The sequence below is a fragment of the Channa argus genome, chromosome 2 (assembly GCF_033026475.1).
Source record: "Channa argus isolate prfri chromosome 2, Channa argus male v1.0, whole genome shotgun sequence".
Classification (NCBI taxonomy): domain Eukaryota; kingdom Metazoa; phylum Chordata; class Actinopteri; order Anabantiformes; family Channidae; genus Channa; species Channa argus.
In genome coordinates this window covers 5594546-5614696 of record NC_090198.1, presented here as the reverse complement: position 1 = coordinate 5614696, position 20151 = coordinate 5594546, and the positions used below count along the sequence as shown (strand labels likewise).

Here is a 20151-nt window from a genome sequence, read left to right as displayed (position 1 = left end):
ACTGAGTGTGGCTCATTCAAAATAAATTATCTGGTCTGTGCTGAAAACACAATTAAAAGAATAATATCCTTAAACGTTGCATTCTTTCTCTGCAAACTCCCTAGTGTAATGTCAAGTTTTGTAATGTCAAGAGGAAAAAAAAACAGCACCTGTGCACCTGGCCTCTGTTTTTTTATGATTAATTATGTCCATTAATATTTCCCAATATACCAGCATAGGTTTCTAATGCATAGAGGCATCTCTCTCATTACCACTTGAATTGCAGACAACGGTGATGGTTGTTCTGTGTCAAGCTTTTAAAGGTTGGTTTCTGCTGACCACAACAATGCAACTATGCAATCATAGTCTAGGATTGCTCTCATAAGAGCCCTAAATATGCAATTGTGGTCATTTTAATTTACAATTATGATATTAACACTAAACACTACACTTAAGAGATGGTATATACAATAAATATGATAAATACCATAAGTATTTATTAATATAATGATGGGCAATAGTAATGTTGATAGTTAATATGTGGACATATTATTAAGAGATGGTTCTAATGTTTTGGCCACCTTTTTAAAATGAATGAGGTGGCCAAAACTTTAGAGCAGCCTCTTCTTATAATCCACTCCAGTACGACTCCACCACCCACCATGATCTCAATAACAAACCGTTAGTAGAATTATCACCTTTCTGACAGTTTTAAATTCAAAACTGAGAAATTATAACATTATAAAAATAGAATTCATGGGAGTATTGGACTGCATTAGATTGTACAGGTGTACCTAATAAAATGCCCATAGGGTATATACATTTAGTAAGTTCGACATAGACACCTTTGCTGAGAGAAAGTCTTTTACAACTTTTATGAGATGTCATGTTACCATATCACAGCTTGTAGCAGCAGAGGGTGAAAGCATCATAGAATTGGCGAAATTAGAAAAAAAAGTTTGCTCAAATTTCAAGGATTCAAAATAAACCTTATGAACATCTTTGGCTCTATTTGTGTCTTCTAAATCGTCAGCTGAAACTCTCCTTCCCCCAAGCTTAGGTGTTTTCCCTTGTAATGTGTATCTGTGGCCAGAGTTTCTTGACATACACACATCTGGTCGGTCTTGCTGAACAACTCCAGGATTTTATCCTGCTGTTTTCAGGACTGAACTGTAAATATAGAAGGTGAAAAGAAAAGACTCTGTGGGGGTTGTATTGTGATCAGTTTTAACATACCAAGAGGAGGAGCAACACTGAGGACTCACATCCCCCCTCCATTGTCATTAAAAGCTCCTTTAAGTGACAGCTGGTCAGCAGAAGACAACAGAAGCCCCTGCTTCCAAAAAGAAAATCTAAAGCTTGGTTCTTCCAGCATTTTACAAGAATTTCAAATAAAAAGTGCTTTTTTTCTGCACTTAAAAATGTAAGTACAAAATCTATTGTGTTTAAATGAACCAAATTTGCATATGTTTGTGAATGAGGTCTTTCTCATGATAGATTTACGTTTCTAGAAAAGTATTGTTCCAAATAGGTTTAACGAATATTCTTATGATGCAACATTTGTAGTTTTTAGTATTCTATGCTGATAATGTTTTCATATATCTACTTTAAGTGGATCCAACATGTCAGCGGTCACCTGTATGCTGTTTGAAGAGCACTTTCTGTGCTCTATCTGCCTGGATGTGTTCACATCTCCAGTCACCATACCGTGCGGACACACATTTTGCAAAAACTGCATCACTCAAAACTGGAGAATCAATCGTAAATGTAAGTGTCCCTTGTGTAAAAAGTTCTTCAACACAATAACTGAGCTGCATGTTAATATTTTTATATCCGAGATGGCTGCTCAGTTCAGACAAGCACTGGTAATGCAACCCACAGATGATTCCAAACCAGGCCTTGTTTCCTGCGATGTCTGCACTGGGATCAAACTGAAGGCTCTCAAGTCCTGCCTGGTGTGTCTATCTTCATTTTGTGAAACTCACTTGGAGCGACATCAAACGGTGTCAGGCCTAAAAAGACACAAGCTCGTTAACCCTCTTTATAACCTAGAGGGGAGAATTTGCACAACCCATGATGAACTCATGGAGCTGTTCTGCAGGACCGACCAGGCGTGTGTTTGTCAGCTATGTGACAAGTCAGAACATGAGGGTCATGATGTTGTTCCTCTGGGAGAAGAATGCAAAGGAAAGAAAATGGAACTGGCGAAGGCAGAAGTTAAATTTGATCAGATGATCCAGGACAGAAAGCTGAAAATACAGGAGCTCATACAGACCGTCAAGCACAGCAAGGAAGCTGCCGACAAAGAGGCAGCTAACGGTGTGTACGTCTTCACTGCTCTGACGCAGTCTGTTGAGACCAGCTTGGCTGAGGGCATTGAACACATCAAACTGAAGCAGAAAACTGCAGCGATTAAAGCCGAGGCTTTAGTCAAAGAGCTGGATCACGAGATCTCCAAGCTGATGAAGAGAAGCTCTGAGGTGAAGCAGATCTTACAGTCTGATGATCCCCTCCATCTCATCAACAACTTCGCATTCCTGAATGCCCTTCCACCCATTAAGGACTGGACCAAATCTAGCCCTCGCCAGCCGTCCTATGAGGGGACTATGGCTAGAGCTGCAGCTCGACTTAAAGCAACGCTCAACAAAGGAACTGAGAAGCTGCTTGAGGCTGAGCTGAAGAGGGTGCAGCAGTACGCAGTGGATGTTACTCTTGATCCTAAGACAGCTCATCCTAAGCTCATCCTATCGGATGATGGTAAACAAGTCAATCACAGTGATGTGCAGATGAATCTGCCAGACAATCCAGAGAGATTTTCATACCGTGTCATCGTCTTGAGTGAGCAGAGTTTCTCTTCGGGCAGATTCTACTATGAGGTCGAGGTTAGAGGGAAAACTAAGTGGGATCTAGGAGTGGCCAGTGGGTCAGCTGACCGGAAAGGACAAATCGCATCGAGCCCGGAGGCTGGCTACTGGACTCTGCAGCTGAGGAACGGAAATGAGTACATAGCTCTTGCCAATCCCGAAGTTGTTCTCTCTGTTAGACAGCGACCTCACAAGATGGGTGTGTTTGTGGATTATGAGGAAGGTCTGATCTCCTTTTTTGATGTAGACACTACAGATATTATCTACTCCTTCACCGGCTGCACCTTCACTGACAAACTCCACCCGTTCTTCAGTCCCTGCTGCAATGATGGTGGTGACAACTCTGCCCCTCTCAGGATCTCTGTAGTTCAGAAAATGGATTGATTCGGTCTTTTGTTTTCAATAGATATTATTGGTGACACATTGCAGCACAGTTTTGTACACAGTAACACACCTTGAAGAACATACAATAAATAGGTAAATTTAGAAGGAGCACGAGCAGCTTTTGGGCCAGACCCCTTAGAGATACTGCTCTTCCTTTTTGCTTAAAGGAGCTCAGGTATATGACTAAAAAAAACACTACAAAGTGATTCACAACAACTAGAAAAAGAAGCAGAAAGACCCAATACAATGAACAATTAACAAAAATAGACATCAAATACCTAAAAACAGGCATCAATTGACAACAGTCAGACACGGACACAACAATTGCAATTGCATTGTAAATAATTATTAGCCTGTAAATACCTAATATAGGCAATAATAATACATTTGTTTTAGCTTTGAAAATCAGTTATTAAAACTTGTAGTCATCATTTTCTGAGAAGAAGGGTCTTTGACTGAAGAGTTGTTATCAGACTTAGACTTGCAGGTCAAAGCCACAGACCACAGGAACATAAAAACACCTAAAAAAAAAAAAGATAAAGGTTGTGAGTCCTTCCAGAAAGCCACAGACCACCAGTGTATTGCTGTAAAAACTAATAAAACACGCACTGACCCTGTAACGAGTTTAGTATGGTGAAAAGGTAAATCCCAAAGAGAGAGATGTAGGTGGTTACCGCTAATCCCCAGGGTAAACCCAGCACACAGCTGAGGCCCACCACAGTGGCACAGTCCTTCCATAACCTGGAAGCATTTTCTTTGCTCATTTTATTCCATGCACTGCTGTTTTTGCTGCCTCGACAACCTCCTCTCAGCACCCACATCTTAAACACCACAACGCTCAGCATGAAGGAATTACACAGTATGACGAGGCACGAAAAGCCTGCAGTGGTGATGTAGCTGACTGCAATACTGTCGTTCTTTATCCAGCACCTGTGGGTCAATAACAAGCAACAAAAAGAATATTGAAATGTTTGCAACTCCGAATAGACTTCTTGTCGGCAAACCAACAGCTGTGTTTAAAAATGAATCTAAATCTATGAAGTTAATTAAGTACAAACAGTAATTACAAAATTGTTTTATGGTTTAGTCAGGAAAATACTATTTTGGGCAGCGCAAATGAAATTTATACTTCTATCGGAATATTTGTGAACACAATTTAAGTTCAAATGTGTGTGTTTGTGAATTTGAATCCACAGGATGAGACACACAAATGCACAGCGGAAGATCCACCATAGTGTAAATTATTTGGACCTTTCAAACAAGTTTACGTGCACAAATGTACGAATAGTACAAGTACAAATCTCTTTTGCATTGTACAAAACCTTCTTTCCATTTCTAAAGCTCAAAGCCCACATGAAAATATTAAAACCATAGCAACAAATCCTGCTTTCTTACATCTGTACTGTTGAATTGTAGTTCTTGGCATCCCCCAGTTTCGGAGGGATGTATATCCCATAAACACTTAAAATCCCACAAACTGCGACGATTATTGTTGGCACACCTGCAGAAGGAAAATACATTTTCAGTTTTTAAAATGTAAAAATGTGAAAAATCCAAAAGCTGGCAGTACACTTTTAAAGTTAACCGCATCATTTACATTGAGTACAGACTTTAAATTTTCCTTTTGTTGCCTTGGCAGCAGTGCATTACAACTCCCACCACATTTCACAATAAACACAGTATGTTGTTTCGTTTGATGTAGATTTATATTTTTTTCTTATTAACGTGATATTTTAAGATAGTCAAGTCAAGAACCACTGAGCCAACCAGGCTCCACTCACCCCATCCCACCAAGCTGAGTTTGAGCAGGTATTTCCTCACATAGATGTTGAAGACTCGGACGAGGAGGAGGTAGAGGTGGAAACCCTCCAGAGCCATCCATGTGAGGGAGGCCAGCAGGGACCAGTGTAAAAAGAAACCCAGCATCCAGCAAACCCTCCCCTCCACATTGCCATCCAACAACCACACCCAGAAGCTGGACAGCAGGAAGCTGAGATGGAGGCAGAATAGTGCCCCTGTTAGGTGCATATGCACACCAATGGCTTTCTCTGGACGCCGGCGTCTGAAAGACAAAGGGAACTCTGAGACTCTGAGCAGAAAAAAGTGCCTGACATCATTAGCATTGTTTTCCATTATCCAGTTGGATTTATTGAGATGCCCACGAACTGACTGCAGATTGGCAGACTGTCCTGTTTCAATTTAAAAATAAGCCAGATGGAACCGAATCCCTCGAGCATTGTAGAGAGGAGGAGCCTCTCGCACTAGGCCACAGCCAGAGCTGGTTTCCCACCAGCTTTCCATTTTTCAATGCAGCTGTTTTGAGAAAGGAACGTTTAGAAAAAGTAAAACCAAAGTAAACAGAAAGCATTAGACCACAATTTGAACAGCAACAGTAAGAGTCTGAATACTTTTGTAAATAAGAAGGTTTCAGTAAAGAATTTGAAATTAATTAGCATTTATAGAATATGCCTGGACTTTGTCATTGTAGACTTTTAAAACAAATTCATAATGCAGTAAATCTTTAAAAGTATGGACCTGGATATTTTCCAACAACATTGTATAATGTTTTGTTTTTTTTTCTCCTGGGCCACTGAACTTGTGTGGACCTGCAGTGTCTCTAGACAAACCTCTGTGCCATGTCACCCTTTCAATGTTTTCTTTTAAAACTCAGGTCTCTTTGCAGAAGTGATATAAGAACCTCAGAAATGTAATTTAATGTAATTGTTTTTAGACCACACATGCATTCAGAGCTGGACACGTATCTAGGTTGTCTGACGTAGTTGGCTAAAAAAAGACTAAAAAAAACTGCAGTGTACTTATGCAGTACCTAAGAATCAACACATTTTTTCTCAGAGATTGGCTTAAAATAAACGCCACCACCATTTCACCCACATGCAAAACTAACCTAAGTATGACAAACAAAAAAAAATAAAAAATAAAAATAAATGTGTGTGTTGCCCTGTGCTTTGACTGTGGGAACAATGATCCATGTACATACAGCTAACAGCCACACACTGCTTTAGTCACTACTTCTGTTGAATCAGAATCAGATGTACAATATTTAATTTGATTCACCTTATGGGAAAAATGACTTTCAGTCATGCAAACAAAAATACTCACTGAAGATGTGTATAGATAATCAAGCTGAAGACTGTTAAGAGGACAGAGAGCGCTGATCCAACGTAGGTTATGTAGCTGAGGTTTTTAGAATGACTCTCATCTACTGTTGATACTGGATTCTGGAAAGAGAAAAAAACAATGTAATGTTTATGTGGGTTTGTCTGTTTGTGCTACTCTGCTCTCTGATCCTATAAAGTGCTGCCATTCATGTGCATTTAAAGTCTGCGTGTAAAATATTGAGTGAAAATAAAATATAGAAATCAAAAAAACAATTCCAACAGTTGGCACATTTCACATGTGTGTTTTTTTTTTTTTTTTTTGGCTGATGTATATTTGAGCGTAGGCAGCCCGGTGCTGGAACGGTTAGGGCTGCGGCCTCACAGCTAGGATAGAATAAGCAATGACAGATAATGGATGGATGGATATTTGAATTGAGTATCCACCTCATTAAGCACACCTATGCAAGTTAATGCAAATCTAATACAACTGCTCTGCCATTAATTCTACTTTTACTAGGTTAGAATGTCTTAGTTTATATGTGAAAAGGAATAATAATTGTCTCTGTCTCTGTCATAGGTGGTTTGTGGTTGGGTTGCATTGTGAGACGAGGGGGTTTTGATGAAAGCTGCTGCTGCTGCTCAGACTTTTATCTAAACACTGTGGGTAAAGGAAATGCTCAGTGAAAAAACGAAAAATGATTTTACCACGAGTACGGCAAAGAAGCTGAGGTGGTTGCATCTGCAAACGAACTCCATTTCATTCATACTGGTATTACAACCGTCTGGGCACCAATAACCTAAAAAAAAACACATTAGTCAACACATTATTCCTGAATCCGAAGTAGATGTTAAATGTTTTTTTTTTTTTTTTTTTTTTTTATATTTAAGATCAAAACTATTATAGCCCACCCATTCCATTCATTTCGTCTACCTCATGCCAGAATGCACAAGTCCCATTTTCCACCTGAAACATGAAACAAAATCAAATCACAATGAGAGGAAAGCAGATGACATTGCCTTTCTTTATGCTTGCTCCACTTGGGTTTATTACTTTACCATGTAATTGTGTTTGAAGGTTAAAGTGACTAATTGTGACAGGTTTCTGACAGATCGACTCCCTGCCTTCACTACCACGACCGAGTCTCCCATGACAGCGCCTTCTACACGGGTAGGCTGGTTGGGTCTGATTTGCATCCCTCTTCCTTGCGTCCTATGGGGTACAAGCTGTACTGACAAACAGATGTGGAGAGGGAACACATGCTATTAATAGAGGGACGCAGAAAAGATCCCAAAACACTGGCTACAGTATCATTCGTTTCCCAGTACACCAAGGCTCAGTGTGAGTGTACAGAGTTCATGCAAACAAATGCAAATCATGTGAAGGAAGTGTATAAATACACAGAGAAAGTCAACTTGAAACAGAGGTTAGTGTCAAACATCATTATCTGTCCTTATGAATTTATGTCACTTTTTCAGTTAGATTCTTTCTGATCTTACTAAAGGAACTCTGTCATTCACCATCTTCTCATTGTCTAGACGTAATTTTGGCTTCATTGAAATCTTGCACCGTCAGCACCACTGACCTTAAAGTGCTTGCTGCTGATCACAGCAGTCACCAGAATCACTTCCACCACTGACTCATTTTCTCTGCTTTTCTGGAGAGCTGAGGCTGGGATGTGAACGTGGTGATCAGGTGTGGGCTTCGATTCAGCCTAAAAGCCATAATAAAAAAAAACAATACTGTGAACGTGGTTGAGGGTAATAATAGCTGTCATTTTTAGACTTTATATGTGCATTAAAAGCAATGCAGTGAAAATTGCAACATGCTGAGCTGTGGATGTTCATATACGTGTATGATGAAGAGAAATCAGCAAAATTTGTTATTGCATGTCATGTAAAACTTCACACTGTATTACTTTAGAACCAAGTGGGACAAGAGCTTAGAGTCAGTAACCCAAAATATGACCTCACCATTTGAGAGCAATTCACCATCTGACGCTTGAAGTTTGAAAAAGAACGGCCTCTGATTCGACAGCTTTTACTTCTTTCTTCAAAACACCTACCAACACATTGTTTACATATTCAGCACTCATGCAGCTATACAATATTATAATTGATTTTAGGTAAACAATCAAACAAATTATGTAATTAAGCCAACATGAGTTGAATGAATATAGTACAAAGCCATTTCTAGAAATTTCTTTGATGATTAATGATTTAGAAAACTTGAATTGCTGTCATGTGCACTTGTTTCCTGAACAGCTGAAATTTTGAAGTATTTTTTAATTAATTTTTTTTTTTGTTACTTGAAAGCATTTGTTTGGTCATTTATGTGTAAATTTTCATTTATTATTTAACAGTTTAGGAGTATTTATGTTACCTTGTCCAAGAAGAATTTGGTTGGTGACATTCTTGAAGGATATTTTCACAATTGTGTGTTAAATTTCCTGACACAGAAAGCAAAAAGACAAAGACAGTAGTACAATATGTGGGTGAAGGCACAAAAGACAAATCTCGGGTAGATGATATAAGGGGCAAAGTGTTCTGTTATCACGTGCCCTGTTTAGAGGAACTGTGGGTTTTAATGTTACGCCACGTCTCGGGTAAGAGTTCACACAAGTGACGTTCTTTTCCTCTTTTTTTGTCTGAGGAGTCACAGGCCTTAGAAATTAACACAAATATACTTTCATCACAAGAACAAGGCAAAATCAAAGTCTTACCAGCAGCTTGGGTTGTAGAAAACCACATGGTTGTGACAAGACACAGAATAATCCACATTGTTTCTCGGAGTTGCTCAAAGCCACATATGATATTACAGTCCCATGCACATCATTGTACTGCGTGTCTGAGGTTTGCCTGATGATGTGACAGACAGGGAGTTTCACTTTAATATTATATGGTAAGGGGGGAAGGGGTGTGGAAAGCTCGAACAAACAGGAAATGACATGATCCTGTTCGTTTAAGCAGCTGCTGGTGGTTTTTACAAGAAATGGAGAAATGTTGTATAATTTTTTTGAACATTGTAATTTAAACTAATTGTAGATCAACATGGGTTGATCAACAAATTCCAATGTCTCTCACACAAATTATATTATATTTTTTACCACTGTATGAATTAATATCAAATATAAAAGGCTTTCTAGAGAAAAGAGAAGTAAAAAACAAAGAAAAAAGAAGAGGCAATAATGGTCAAGAAGTACTGACGTCCAGCTTTTCTGGGAAGCAAAACTATGAAGATCTGCGTCATGTTATGTTTTATAAAGTTGGCAGGACAGATAAAATTCACATTTAGATTTTGTAAATTCTGTAATACAGTATAACCACCAGGTCGTTTTAATGTTGAGGCTGATCATTGTGACTAGAGACTGGAGTTTGTGTGCAGTTCAGAACAGTGTTTGTTGATTTTAATATATCGCTGCATAAGAGTCATGTGATGAGTCAGTGAAGTAAAGGAAATGTTTATTAACTAACGTAGCCCTTGTTGTTTCGTGCCTAACACCTAAACCACAATGTCTGAGCAATTTTTAATGTTTACGAGAAAAATAATGTGAGATCAGTCCCCATTTTCGCATTTCTGTAAGTGATGGTTACATCACTTACAGAAAATCATTCTCTTGTCCTGTTAGTGATATAATATATTGGTGTTGTGGATTAATTACCAATCACAAGTTGCACACTGTTGGCAATGATGGCAGGTCTTAACACTATGCAAGCCTGTGCATCATATGTCTTTTTTTGTTGGTAGGCAGACAGACACATCAACAGGAAACTAAAGATCCCTTTTAGCTAATAAAATACATTCTACATTCTACATTATTATCATAGGCATCAAAACTATGACACAAAGCATACAGAAATATATATTCAGAAAAATGTGTTAAAAAGTATGTTTCAATTTTTAGACTCCTTGGTGAAGCCGTGTTGTTTTAATTGCAGTTTTACACACCTGCTGTCCATCTCTACACTGGTCTAACGTCAGTTCCTTGTATGTACTTGTTCCTTGTTCATAGTTCCTTGTACGTGTTTTCAACTTTTTGTTTCAATGCCTACTACTCAAATGACGTGTATTTAGTCCTTGTGCGGCTTTGTGACCTTTATTTGCCAGTGCCTGGTAATAATGAAACTTTGGCTGAACTTTGTTTCTCATTGACACCTTGTTTTATACATGACTGAAATACCAAACCTATTTATAAAATATGGTGTGACAGTAGGACATTGAATTGAATTGAATGAACCACGATCATTTACGATTATTGTCTGCTCATTTCATTGCCGTTTCGACTTAAGGGGATGTTTTTTTTTTTCACTTAAGTCACAGTGTTGAAACAAATGGAATTTCTGATAATTATACAACAAAGAGTTTTGGTTAAGCAATGTACTTTCCTGGTCTAAGTAGGACTGACAGCGATTTCCTAAGGTTCAGTTACAGTCTCAGGCCCCAGTTAGATCTCATTTGTGCTTGTGTGGTCTCAGAAGCACAAGATGATGTCTTGTGGAGCTTAGAGTCAGTATACAAAACATGTGACGCTGACCAATCTCGTGCTGACAGGCAGCGATGGTTTCTGTAAGTGTTGCAATTTTTTCCTTTGGTTGACCTGTGACTTTCTTATCCTACCAGTACGTGCGTGGTTCCCCATAAAAGCACACGATACGCAACAAACCACATGTGAAAAAAAACACCTTCCCAACCAGACAATTGCGAAATAAAACGAGTAATCTACATCACCTTTTTGAGGTTCTTTTAATGAGCAGGGCCTAACACGTCTAATGTGAACATCAAATGGCGTTAAAGGCTGTGGGTGGTGTGGGTCTGCTTAGGAAAAATAATCTGATATAGGATGCTTCAAAAAATATATTTCAAGTATATTTCAGAAACACATGTATATACCTTTCCCTCTAAACATGTACTTGATCAATAGTTCACATCATATCTTTTGAAAAAACGTACAATAAACAACTATGTGGGAGTTCTACATCATGTTTATGTAAAAATAGAAATTAATCTGGCAAATGTTTAAAAAGGTCATAGTTAGTGTTGCTAATGTTAAATAATGGGGGTTATCAGGAGTCGTACAATTAAAAATCATGTAAAGGCTTTATCATCTAAACTGATGGCAGGAAAGAGATTCTAATCAGCTTTTGTCCCTGTGACCCTCACAGGAGATGAAGTCATCTTGTCCTCTATATATCTCCTCCGCTGCTTCCTGACTGACTGACAGATCCACAGGAAGATGAAGAAACCTTGATAAAGAGACACACGGGTCAGGTGAAAATATGAAGTGTTCACAAAACAGCTCAAAATAAACAGATCCATTTAAATATCGCTAACAGCATGTTTGACAGCAAAGACTGTCAAACACACAAACTGAAAACCCACCTTGTATGGAGTTGAAGATGCAGAAAAGGTAGAGAATGGCGTAGTTGACGTAGCCTGAGCCCAGAAAGGCCAGGCCCCAGGTGGTTCCCATCAGGCAGGTAAGACCCAGCACAGTAACGCCACTCCTGCAGGTCGCACCAAACTTCTCAGGGTAATTCCAGGAATCTTCACCGGTGTTTGATTGATGCTTTAAGTCCCCTCTGTACACTTGTTTTATCTTACAGATGCTAGAGGCCACTGTCATCAATATGCCAGAGTTGAAAATGAATATGAGGGTAAAATACACCAGGTTCAGGGAGTAGAAGAAGGAGTCATCTGTTATCCAGCAGCTGTAGGGCAGTCAGGTAAGTCAAACGACTGTCAGAACACAGTGTTATAAAATAGCGGAGAATAAATATGCAGGGTACATATTGTACTGTGGACATATAAAAGGCTCAGAGAGTATTTTTATGGCTTTGGATTGATGTAGCCTGCAGATGCCCCTCTAGTCACCAACCCATCAAGCTGCTAAAATTTGATGATGACACCACTCTTGCATAAATCACATCTGAGGGGAACTACAGTACAGTGCTACAGTATGTGTCACAATATCACCACAATATCAACTTTTAATGTGCTGTCCCACCCCCATGGGAACCACCCACCTAGAAGGCAAAGAAGGCTTTTTTTTCCCTTCTTTCTAACTTGATTTTGTCAGTGCGAGCAATGCCACTTTGTTTGAATACACTGCTTCTAACCCTTCTGTTCCAGGCTGTTCATGATGGGTAATTTCAGCTGTAGGAATGTTTTTCATTAAAATTATGTCATAAGCTATTGTGTTGACTGTAGCTGAATGCATTGACTAATGTCCTTCAAATTAATAATCGTGGTTAGGGAGTGTTAGGGAGTGCTCACCTTTGCATCGTCTCCCAAATCGCAGCATTATTGACCCATCAAACATCTAAAATGCATATAGCTGCCTCAATGTCTTTGTTTAAGTTGCCCTTCTCATATCTTATATATATTTTTCTGTAGTGGTTATGCATAAGAAAAATATTTTTACTTATTACTCCAAATTTCTATTTTTACTTTTTTGATTACTCGTTGCTAAAAGTAAATTATTGCATTACTTTTTATTTTACTTTTCTGAAGGCACATGCAGGCACAAGCTTTGTTAGTTGTTAGTTATTTGTTTGCAGTAAGAGGAACCTTACTAATACATTCATCAAATGACATTTCACAATAATGTTTCTAATCATCTATCATCGAGGCAAAATTAAACTGACATATATATTTCCAGCCTTTTCTATTTTCCACTGCACCTTATGCAGTGCTAAAAATAGTGACGTGTGCCAGACTACTAATATTAAAAATCGGATTTTAAATCAACAGCCCTAACAGCCCATTCCCTTCCTCAGCTGTGCAGTGTGGGTCCAAGCCCGATAGAAATTGGGGAGACTTGCATCAGGAAGGGCAACAACAATGATCCGCTGTGGCGACCCTGAACATGTTTTTGGGGAGAATAACTGTAATTTGTTTACTAAAATTATATTTATAATTGCTCACACTACTTGTTACAGTAATATTTTACAGCCCAGTGCTTGTTGATATGTGATTTGCTATGGAGTTGCTATGTGTTTTTAGCTCTCCAGTGCTCCCTGCAAGTCATGTGACTAAAAACTATCCATTGTTTAACGATATTCACTCTCTTCTTAAATGAAAATGCTCAATATAGCACATTCTGTGCGTGCATCCAGTTTTGTACTCACATAGCATTAGTTTGGTTTGTATCGGCCATGGTCATTTGGGTTATTCCGTAGAACTGTTTGAAGTCCTTCATTCCCAAAGAGATTGCCACAATGACACCAGGGATCCCTGAGAATTAAATTTAGATCACATCAATGACAACATCTATTTCTGGTGGGTTTTTATCCATCAATGCTTCATCACATCAATCGAAATGTCTACAGTAAGGTGAAGTGCGACGACAGAAATGATTAATCTGAAGCATCAAAGAAGAGGCAGAGATAACCATACAACACATGTCATTTCCTAGATCATGTCTTGATTAGTAGCTTTCTGTGAAACATGGCCCTGAGAAATTGTGCTCACATTAACCTGGTGTCAAACATCAGAATACAGTAGGTGCTCGTGGAACACTCACCCCATCCAGCAAGAGACAGTTTGACCATGTAGTGTTTGTAGTAGGTGTTGAAGACCTTTATAAGCAGCAGGTAGAGGTGAAGTGCCTCAATAGCCATCCAGGTGAAAGAGCAGAGCAAGGAGTAATGCATTAGTGCTGCCACTAACACACACACCCAGTCTAGCTCCACTGTGGCCCCCCACTCAGTTAGCAGAAATGTAGAATTGAGCAGAAACAAGGCCCCACTCAGAGATACATGAATACAAATGGAATAGTCCTGTCTGTGGTTTCTAAGAAAGAGAAAAGGGAACAGAACTTAAGGGCATATGACACAGAAGTTCACAGAAACAGGAACGAAACGCGGCTTCTGTTTCTGCCCAGTGCAAGTGTTTAAAGATTAGAAACAAAGAAAAACTTAGCAATTAGCAATAGTTTTGTTCTAATTTCAGTTGAATTACCTCAATATATTGTATTTTTAATAACTGTATTTTCGCATCCCTTTGAAAATGTGGCCTCACACTTCAAAGTGGTTTCATAATGTTACACTGATCAACAGGGGGCAGTAACATTACAGGAACAATAGCTGTGCTCCTACATTAATATGGAAAAGCATGCGTGCTGAGCGGCATGTAGTAAATGTTACTGGAAAGCAGTTGAATGGAAATTTGCTTTCGTAAGAAGCTGATAATTCTTTTTTCTTTTTACTTTTTACATACATGCAGTGTAAAATGAGTGTATACCTACCGACTGAAGACATACAACACAAGAGACAAAGCAGTGAAGAAAGCAGACAGACCACAACCCATGTAACTGATGTATGACAGTATTCTCCAGTGGATCTCTGCAATTGGTTCTCTTATCTGCAGAAAAACATGGGGTAGTGGTTTACTGGTGAACTATAACTGATATGTAGAAATTGGGCAACAGAGCTATTGTGTAAATAACACATCTGTACAAGTTATGAACAAAATGACCAAAGGTATCACATGTGCTACAAGTAAAAGCTTTACTGATTATTTTTATTTAACATATCAGTGGAGGGATTATTAAAAAAATGGGCCCCTGGGCACTAACTGGGGAAGGAAACCCCTTTGGTTGTCCCCCAACTCTTTCTGTTTATTTGTTTTCAGCCCCCCGAAACATCTAGGGCCAATGGAGTTATGCCCAGTAGAGCTGTTTAGTAACTCATCCATGAACATTTAATAAGGAACAATTATTTATGTGCTTACCAGTAAGACAGCAAATGGTGTTGTGTGGTCGCAATTGCAAATAATGTCATTCGAGTTATTGAGGGTGGTGGTCTCACATCCGTCTGTTTTCCAGTGCCACTCTGGGAACATAACCAATACAGATGAATTAATCTAATTCTCCTTGAGACTAAGACTGAGCCAAAGTAAACAGTAGTTGGAACAATACTTGCAGCGTATTCATTCATATGATAGACACAATACCTATCAGCCATTTCAGGTCTAGGTAAAATAATCTAAATGTAATTTTCACCATTCTCAAAGCCTTCTACACAACGTGAAAAATTGCTGCGCACTTTGTTTTTCAGGCGGCTACCTGACATACACCTACCTTGTTCATCAAAATAGTGACACTGTAACCTTGTCTTATTCTGTAGAGATAGAAAAAACATAGAGCCATCTTGAAATTACTAACGGTTATATACAGTAGTGCCCAGACAAAGAAGCATTTTAATAGACTGAAAGAGTAAGATAATGCAGAAAAAGCTGAATCACTAGAATAAGTTAGAATATGTTGTCACAGTTTGATGCACTGCATGACTATGGGACAGAAACTGCATTGTAACCAAACCGATTAAACTTAGAAACATTGAAGTTCTCACAAACATACTTACATCCATGTTTCTGTGTGCATCAACTCTGAAAATCATCTTCACTGACGTCTTTAAATTATAAAGATGGTGTCCCCCCGGTAGTTCTATCCTCAGAACCATTGATGGGATTTCTTCATGTTCAAACTAGGGGGAGGAAACACAGAGTACTGTAACATGGACTAGGGTGCATATTGTGATGAATGTATCAGTTTTTGAGAAGAATAAAAAAAAGTCAAATGTGTAACGCTGAATCCAGAATGACTGCAAATTTAAGATAAGGAATAAATTACGTAAATGTAAGTTATAGATTGAAAGATGAGGTTTTCGGGGTGGATGATGTAAAGAGTAAAGAAGACTTAAACAAATACTTGGAACTGGCTGTGGTGCATGTAGCTAATCAAACCAATAATCCGCTTCTCCTTCGGGATGGAGCGCAGGGCATCTATAGGCAGCCAAATGTCAGGGATGAATGACTTATTCTGAGGCAGCAGCTAATCATGGATGAGAAGAGGCTCATTAAGATAGCATCAAGCTTAGCTCAAAACACACCACACACACACAGAATCATTAAAATTACATGATGATGATCATGATGACATCATACCAAACCACAAGGTTAATTTAATTTGCCTAAAAGCACAAAGTAACATACATTAACAAAGATAACAAAGGTATCATAACCATCACTATTCCTTCTAAAAGCTTTTTTACCATTTCTCTATTACAGCTTGTGTACCTGCGGTGCTTCTGTGTGGATCCAGTCTTTGGTTCCTGTAGCGTCAAGGTAAGCCTCACTGATGTTGAGCACATTCAGAGACAAGAATTTCAGGCTGGAGTTTGTGGAGCGTCCATCTTCAAGAAGTGATGATCCCATGATATTATGGATTATCTGCCTTTCGACACTGCAACAAGAATCCGATTTGTTCTTAGGCGTTGTGACAGTCTGTGGCACTGATAGTTTTCAGTACACAGGTACAACTCTGTTCAAATACTTATTTAGTAGAGATATGCTCCAAAAATGATCTTATTGTGGAGAGGATCCGTCTACGACTCTCATGACACAGACTGACAGAACAGCACTGGCAGCTGTGCAGAGATAATCACTTCTAAAGGTTATCATAGGCCTTTGTTGCACATGCACTGGAACCTTGTAATTCTCCTGACTTTGTCTGGATGTATGTGTGTGTTAGACACTCCTGAGATTATCCAGACTTTTTCCTGCAAGCCCCATAATACAAAGTCTGGATTACGTGTGTGAGCCCATGCGTGCAGCACACTGATCTGTTCCAAATGTTGGGAAGATGTAATTATGTTTCCTATTTATGTAGGTGACTGCATTATTGTGTGCAGTGTGTTATTATTATTGTGAATGAAAAGGACATCAAACATATGGGGTTGTCTTTCATAAATCAATGGCAGTATATAGATGTCAGTATTGCAGCATCCAAGTTGTGAGTTACTGCTTGATAGAACAACACCAGGTAACACACCCAGCATCTGGTGACAAATTGTCCACATACATTTGAGATCTTAAAGCCTGGTGGCTCAGTGGTAAAGCATTGGGTCAGGATGCTGAAGGCTGCAGGCTGCTCAGCCACCAAAGAGGCCAGATGAAAAAATGGGAGACTTGTGGCAGGAAGGGCATCCACCATAAAAAATTGCCAAATTAACATGCAGAGCACATTTTGCTGTTTGGACTCCTGAAGGGACAAGCTGTTGATCTTTTTTTATTTTTGAGGTCGTAAAAATAGGGGTCTGTGTACAACACATTATGAATAAAATCCATTAGTCTACCCAGCAGTATACCAGAGAAGTACATGCAACGGGAGTGACACTTACTTTATAAAGGCCGTCTTGACTTCATGGTTGGTACTGAAGAGACTTATACATGAATTCCTTATGTAGAAAAGTTGCATCATTTCCCTCTTGTCAGAGCTATCACTGTGCAGAGAGTGGATCAGTCGCAAGATGTGAGTCTCATTGCACAAAAATAAGTTGCAAGAGACATCTGTGAAGAGAGAGAGGAATCGGGCAGTTTGGGAAAAGTTGTCAGTCAAACGCTAAACATTGTCTGACGCCATTAGAGATAATGTGAGACACATCTGTATGCACAGAGTCAGCCGTCTATTTGAGATACAGTGTACTTACTGTTTTGGATGTTATATACAATGTTGCCATGAGATAGTGATGTCACATCAGCTTCAAAGCACATGTTTGATCCGTTGCGCCATGTTGCGTTGTTGAACGTGCACAGGATGAGGCATGGTCCAAAGTCATTCATTTCACACTTCACATTATCAGTCCAGTCCTCAGAGATATTAGCATGTGTTGTGGTAATGCTGATTTTACTCTCCGATATATCGAGACAGACTAACCGGAGACACAGCAGCATGAAATAAATGCAACTCACAGTACATCATATAATTTGGATGCAATTTAATTAATAATGGTAAAACATCTAAGATATGAGAATGATATAACAAAATATATTGTTATAATATTGCATTCAAAATCTGTTTTCTCCCCGATATTTATCATTACAAAGGATGCAATCAACAAAAAATGCATCTAAGCTTGTTAGTTTCCACACATTAGCTCAGTCATTTTGTTTCTAATGTAATCAGCAACCTATTAGAGGTAACGTTTGCTGTTTAAGAATTACAAGCAATTAAATGTAAAAGGAGTTGTACTAATGGCTTATGAAGCACAAGAAGGCCTGCTAACATAAGAACTGTAAGAATTGTAGCTCTAAGTATAATTAATATTTGGCCTTGATAATTAGCCTTTGGCTCTCACCCACATTTGCTGTGCTAGACTAGAGGTTTCCAAACCGTTCAGGAATTCAGGAAATGAACATAGCATGATGACAGAGTGTGCCGGCTGCAGCAGCGAGGGCGACAGATGCAATTTGAGTCAAGACACTAAGGGTGACAACTCTTTTATTGTATCATTACATACAAATACAACTCAGTAAGTAAAAAGCTTAATATCAAATCTCCACCATCAGTACCATGTGTCCACTGCTATGCAGTGAGACTTTTTATTTTTATCCCTTTGCAACAAAATGTCCATTTAGACGAAATTATGAGTAGATAAAACACATGTGATTTATTTGCAATTAGTCGTGATTAATGATGAACAGTCTGTAAATAACCGCGATTAAAGACGATGAACCAAATCTAAAGAAATAAAACTGAGATCCATACCTGTGCCTTGATCGGCCATGGAGTTGGGCAGCAAAAGCAACAGCAGTAAGGGAACCATTATGATTCCTCTGGATGTGCGACTGCTAGAATTACATTTAGACCCTGTCCGTTATTTACATCGCAATGCAAAGTCAGACAAATTAAGCATATTAATCTTCTCTTCAGTTTCTGGCAGATTTTATAAATCAGAAAAAAAAAACAAAAAAAACAAGAGCTTTGAATGCAGTAGACAAATCTGCCATTTGTTTCTCTTTTTTAGAAAAGCTATCTGTTTACTGACTAGATTGATGGACACATTTATGTAGCTCACTCCCAAACAACAAAGAAACATGTGACAACACTTTTTCTAACGGTAACACTGTAAAAACACTCTAACCTTCCAGTGAAAAACATCTCTTTTAACAAAAGAAGAAAAACAGTTCAGTTACATAGTTCAGCTTAAAGGACCTTTTTCTACTTTTACGCTGCACAGCCATGACTTCATGCGTTAAACTAATTGCCCAGAACACCTCATCTCACTTAACAAAAAAACAACAAACTCTTTCATTTAGTAGACAAACAGTGGGTCTTACCGCTGAAGTGAACAGGAAGAGAACAGCAGTGAACTGTGCTGGCTGGATTATCTCCTGACTGGGAACTTATACACATACAGTACTGCTTGTGTTTGCTATGTTGGACGTGTGCATTTTATGCAAATATTTTTATTAGGTCAACAAAATAGATGCAGGTGAGTTTATATGATCTTTACATGTTGAGCTCTAACGTCACAGTAACTGTTTAATGGCATTAGTTTGGTGAGCCAGGTCTGACAGACCATCAGAAATGTGATATCATGTACAATAATATAATGCAAAACCAGCTACCAGCTACTGCTGCGGGAACGTAAATACTTAGTGCACTGGTACTGTAATAAGTACAGGTTTAAGGTATTTTCTGCTACATTCTTCATTTTTACTACATTTCATATTTTACGTTAACTCCACTACATTTATTTCATAAATAGTCCTTTCTCTCAATCTGATAGATAAAAAAGGATATTCATGAGACTTAGTTGATCCTCAGTTTAAAATTCACAGGTTACCAAACAGTATGTACAGTAAGTGAAATTACAGTGTTGTAAAACTTAAAAAAAAAAAAGACTGTTACTAGCTGCAACATTAATCCATTGATAATTATGAGTATTGTCTTTATTGAATTGAAATGAGACATTCTGCATAAGGAGTACATTTACGTTTGGGAAGGGTTTTTATTTTTTTACTT

At 38.6% G+C, this 20151-nt stretch overlaps 3 protein-coding genes across 3 annotated transcripts; 1 reads left to right on the top strand and 2 right to left on the bottom strand.

Annotated features, from left to right (window-relative positions):
• The first annotated feature begins 1427 nt into the window (after window positions 1–1427).
• LOC137110195 (E3 ubiquitin-protein ligase TRIM21-like) lies at window positions 1428–3227 on the top strand. Its single transcript, XM_067494986.1, has one exon. The coding sequence runs from the start codon at window positions 1602–1604 to the stop codon at window positions 3225–3227; it is 1626 nt and encodes a 541-aa protein (XP_067351087.1). The 5' UTR covers window positions 1428–1601.
• A 7-nt stretch (window positions 3228–3234) lies between these two features.
• On the bottom strand, window positions 3235–9222 carry LOC137110258 (adhesion G protein-coupled receptor G3-like). The gene is made up of 12 exons (XM_067494991.1): window positions 9067–9222; window positions 8727–8793; window positions 8318–8405; window positions 7930–8058; window positions 7403–7570; window positions 7256–7310; window positions 7052–7143; window positions 6348–6466; window positions 5009–5289; window positions 4623–4728; window positions 3841–4157; window positions 3235–3748 (listed from the first exon to the last, which is right to left on the bottom strand). The coding sequence occupies exons 1-12, from the start codon at window positions 9122–9124 to the stop codon at window positions 3633–3635; spliced, it is 1596 nt and encodes a 531-aa protein (XP_067351092.1). The 5' UTR covers window positions 9125–9222; the 3' UTR covers window positions 3235–3632.
• A 1718-nt stretch (window positions 9223–10940) lies between these two features.
• On the bottom strand, window positions 10941–19510 carry LOC137110179 (adhesion G protein-coupled receptor G3). Its single transcript, XM_067494985.1, has 14 exons — window positions 19464–19510; window positions 18892–18974; window positions 17834–18055; window positions 17525–17693; window positions 16422–16587; window positions 16054–16176; window positions 15707–15829; window positions 15424–15463; window positions 15075–15175; window positions 14590–14705; window positions 13867–14135; window positions 13472–13577; window positions 11724–12052; window positions 10941–11587 (listed from the first exon to the last, which is right to left on the bottom strand). The coding sequence occupies exons 2-14, from the start codon at window positions 18947–18949 to the stop codon at window positions 11475–11477; spliced, it is 1935 nt and encodes a 644-aa protein (XP_067351086.1). The 5' UTR covers window positions 18950–18974; window positions 19464–19510; the 3' UTR covers window positions 10941–11474.
• Between the last annotated feature and the right edge of the window lie 641 nt (window positions 19511–20151).